Source organism: Octopus bimaculoides, chromosome 23 (genome assembly GCF_001194135.2).
Source record: "Octopus bimaculoides isolate UCB-OBI-ISO-001 chromosome 23, ASM119413v2, whole genome shotgun sequence".
Taxonomy (NCBI): Eukaryota; Metazoa; Mollusca; class Cephalopoda; order Octopoda; family Octopodidae; genus Octopus; species Octopus bimaculoides.
The window spans coordinates 13,227,197-13,231,273 of NC_069003.1; the positions used below are offsets into that span (position 1 = coordinate 13,227,197).

General features: G+C 36.4%; 1 protein-coding gene across 1 annotated transcript in view; it reads right to left on the reverse strand.

Moving 5' to 3' along the window:
* The window catches only part of LOC106869525 (coiled-coil domain-containing protein 152), a 39,102-nt gene extending 36,430 nt beyond the window's left edge, over positions 1-2,672 (reverse strand). Inside the window, exon 1 of the mRNA XM_014915299.2 lies at positions 2,508-2,672. Within this exon, the coding sequence (XP_014770785.1) occupies positions 2,508-2,529 (22 nt within the window). The 5' untranslated portion in view covers positions 2,530-2,672. The remainder of the gene's footprint in view (positions 1-2,507) is intronic.
* Between the last annotated feature and the right edge of the window lie 1,405 nt (positions 2,673-4,077).

Genomic DNA, 4,077 nt, shown 5'->3' on the forward strand with positions numbered 1-4,077 from the left:
CTTGCCACCATAATAATAATAATGATAATTTCAGATTTTGGCACAAGGCCAGTAATTTCAGGGGAGGAGGAAGGTCAATCACATCGACCCCAGTGTTCAACTAATTCTTATTTTACTGACACCAAAAGAATGAAAGGCAAAGCCAATCTCAGTGGAATTTGAGTGCAGAACATATAGACAGACCAAATTCCACTAACCATTTTTTTCATCATCCTAATGATTCTGCTAGCTTGCCACCATAATAATAATAATAATAATAATGATGATGATGATGATGATAATAATGATGATGATGATAATAATAATGGTTTCAAACTTTGGCACAAGGCCAGAAATTCCATGAGAGGAGTAAGTCGATTACATCAACCCCAGTACTTGAGTGGAACTTATTTTGCCTTGACTGGAACTTATTTTGCCTTGACTAGAACTTATTTTGCCTTGACTGGAATTTATTTTGCCTTTCATCCTTTTGGATGAAAGGCAAAGTCAACCTTGGCAGAATTTGAACTCAGAACATGAAGATGGACAAAATGCCTCTAAGTAATTCACCAAGCATACTAACAATTCTACCAGCTTGCCACAATAATGATGATAATAATAATAATGATAATAATAATCCTGAGCCGGATGTTGAGGGTAAAAATATTACTATCCTCTGAGATTTTCCAGTGAATATCGATGGAATAATCCAAACTAATCGGTCAGACATAGTCATTAAAGACAGAGAAGAAATTACTTGTAGACTAAGAGATGTAAGTGTTCCTACTGATAAAAATAGATTTGTAAAAACCTTTGACAAATTAAGTAAACATAAGGACCTGGAAATTGAAATACAAAAGATGTGACATAAAAAAGGGATGTCAGAAACATCTAGATAAGGCAGCAAGCTGGCAGAAACATTAGCATGCTGGGTGAAATGCTTAGTGGTATTTCATCTGTCATTACGTTCTGAGTTCAAATTCCGCCAAGGTCGACTTTGCCTTTCATCCTTCCGGGGTCGATAAATAAGGTACCAGTTATGCACTGGGGCCGATGTAATCGACTTAATTCCTTTGTCCGTCCTTGTTTGTCCCATCTATGTTTAGCCCCTTGTGGGCAATAAAGAAATAAGAAACGTCTAGATAAGATCCCAAGAGAACCATGTCTCAGAGAAATCCCAAAGATTGTGCTGACAAGTACTGCCAACATCCTTAGAAAATCTCTTATCAGTTTAAATGTGTGTTATATTACATGCAGATATTTTGCTACTGCCCCTGCCACTTCCCCTCCCCAACCTTTCAGTTATACTGTAGTATCTCTTATCCTTTATTCGCCCTAAGATGCTGGGTGTATCTTAGCAAGTGATTGTAACAAACATGTAGATTAAAAGTAAATGACAATAATAATAATAATAATGATTTCTTTTATTGCATCACTAGGTCCCAAGACATTGGGGATTGTTCGATGGCAAAATACAAAAGAAAACACAAATAACAGTGTGTGTGTGCGTGCGCATGTGTGCTTGTGTGTGTCAGGGAGAGTGGATTTACATGGCATAAAAAGATGAGACCAACAAAATAATAAGAATACATTAATAAATAGATAATAAATAAATAACAATAACACTATAGAATGACCATGAGCAACCTGCAGTCCATAGAACTTCTTAAATGGCACACTTGAACAAAAAATTATATTCAGTTTTTTTTCTTAGTAGGCTGATCTCAAAATACTGAACCTTATGTAGGAGATGACAGAGAACTGAGATATATGGCATATTGCTGTACTTGAGAAGATTTGCCCACCACAACAGAATTGAGATCCTAAAACCAAGATACCACATAAAAAGCATTAGTGTGTGTGCTGGCACTATGTAAATAGCACTGGTGGTGGTACCATGTAAAAAGCACCCAGTACACTCTGTAAACTGTAGAAACCAAGCCAAAACAGACTATGGAACCTGATGCTGTCCCTGGCCTTGCCAATTCTTGTCAAGTTGTCCAACATGGAAAACAGATGTTAAATATTGATGATGATGATGAATGTAGACCTACTGACAATGAGCTTTATTTCATATAACTCGCTTCCCAAAAATGGTTGTCCATGCCTGGCATAGAACAATAACATACTCATAATGTCAGGTGGTTGGTGTTAATGATGAAGGGGGTGTTGTGGACCCCTCACACAAAATGGATTACCCATGCACCTCAAAGTCAAGTGTATTTCCTCAGTTTTTGCTACCAATCTACAGATCCATAATTAGTGCAGACCCATCCCAAACATTTTCTCAACCTCATCTGTTTATCATACAATTTATTAGCACAAAAGGTTGAATGGCAAAGTTGACCTTGGTGGAATTTGAACCCAGAACATAAAGATGGACAAAGTGCAGCTAAGAGTGTGCAAATGATTCTGCAAGTTCACGGCCTTAGTTCATTATAATAATAAAAACAATGCTGACAATTATGTCATTATTAACCAATGAAAGACAGAATCTCTCAAGTGTAGAAACTTTGATTATTACTTACCATTTTCCAGTTTGCCATTCATATCAACCAATCTTCCTTTAGCAGTGTGGAGGGATTTAATCTCATCCTGGAGATTAGTGTTCTCTTTAATGATACGTAGAAATGCCTAAACAAAGTATATAAATATATGTGTGTTTGTGTGTGTGTGAGAGAAGGGCTGAGTTCAATTAGAACATTTTTGCTTTGTGGGGGTCCAAAGTTAGATTTCTAATAAAGATTCTTCATATTAAAATTGTAGCTTATTAATGTAAGTATTTATTTAAAAAATATGAAAATTTAACAAATATAAGGTACACACCTTAAAGATGGAGAAGAGAAGATGATAAAAGTTTCATGAAATTTTAATCCATGCATACGATCGTTTCAAATAACACTTACATGTATGAAACATGGAAAAAATTAAATTAATTATAATTATAATAAAACTAATTAGGTGCAAGAACACACACGTTAGGTGCCAGAATAACTGTGTGGTTGAGAAGTTTGTTTCCCAACCACATGGTTCCACGTTCAAGTCCCTCTACATGGTACCTTGGGCAAGTGTTTTCTACTATAGCCCACAAACTTGTAACTGAATTTGGTAGATGGAAACTGCAGCGTTGCTCATCAGAGAATGACTGAAAAATATGCTTATAAAGGAGAGTTGTTTGCTTCATACTGCTCATGTCCCGATTCTGCCCATAGGAAAGGAACAAATAATACAACATGGCTATAGGCCATAACACCCGGGCAATGCCGGGGTGCATCACTAGTCCTAGATATTCTTAAAAACAAAGAAACCTACATTCAGTTAAGTGTTCTATGTATGTTACAATAGAGTTATATTTAATGTATTCATAGTTTATCTCTTTGTGATCAGCGTTTCATAGAGAGATAAACTCTATGAATAAATTATGATCGTGTGTGTGTGTGAATTATGTCAAGAAAAAGCCATTGTAGCCTTTAAGAACACACAAAATTTATTTTATTCACTTTTTGTTTATTTTTTGTTCAGGTGTGAAAATTTCCATCACACGTCCATGGCCATTCACTGACACAAATCCAGCTCTCTGTGCTCTAGGTTCAAACTCCACTGAGATTAATTTTCCTCCTTTCAGGATCAAGGTTGATAAAGCAAAGTATCTGTCTGGGACCATGGATAAGTGAAATTCTTAAATGAGATACCTTGTGATATTTATTCCATCTGTTTGCAATTCTGAGTTTTTGGGGTGGGTGCTTAAGTTGACTGCTTCTACCAGGCTTCAAAACCAAGTCCCCAGTTTGAGGACCACTTTTTCTCTTCTTCCTACATGTTTTCCTGAAGCCAACCCTCACCTGTTTCCAAGCAAGGTAATAATCCTTTCAACTATAGTCACAAGGCCTGAAATTTTATGGGGAGAGACTAATTGATTGCATCAACACCATTTCTCATCAGGTAATTATTTTATCAACCACAAAAGGATGAAAGGCAAAATTGACCGTGGCAGAATTTGAACTCAGAACATAAGGAGCCAGAAGAAATGCTACTAAGCATCTTTTCTGGCATGCGAACAATTCTGCCAGCTTGCTGTCTTAACCCTTTAGCATTCAG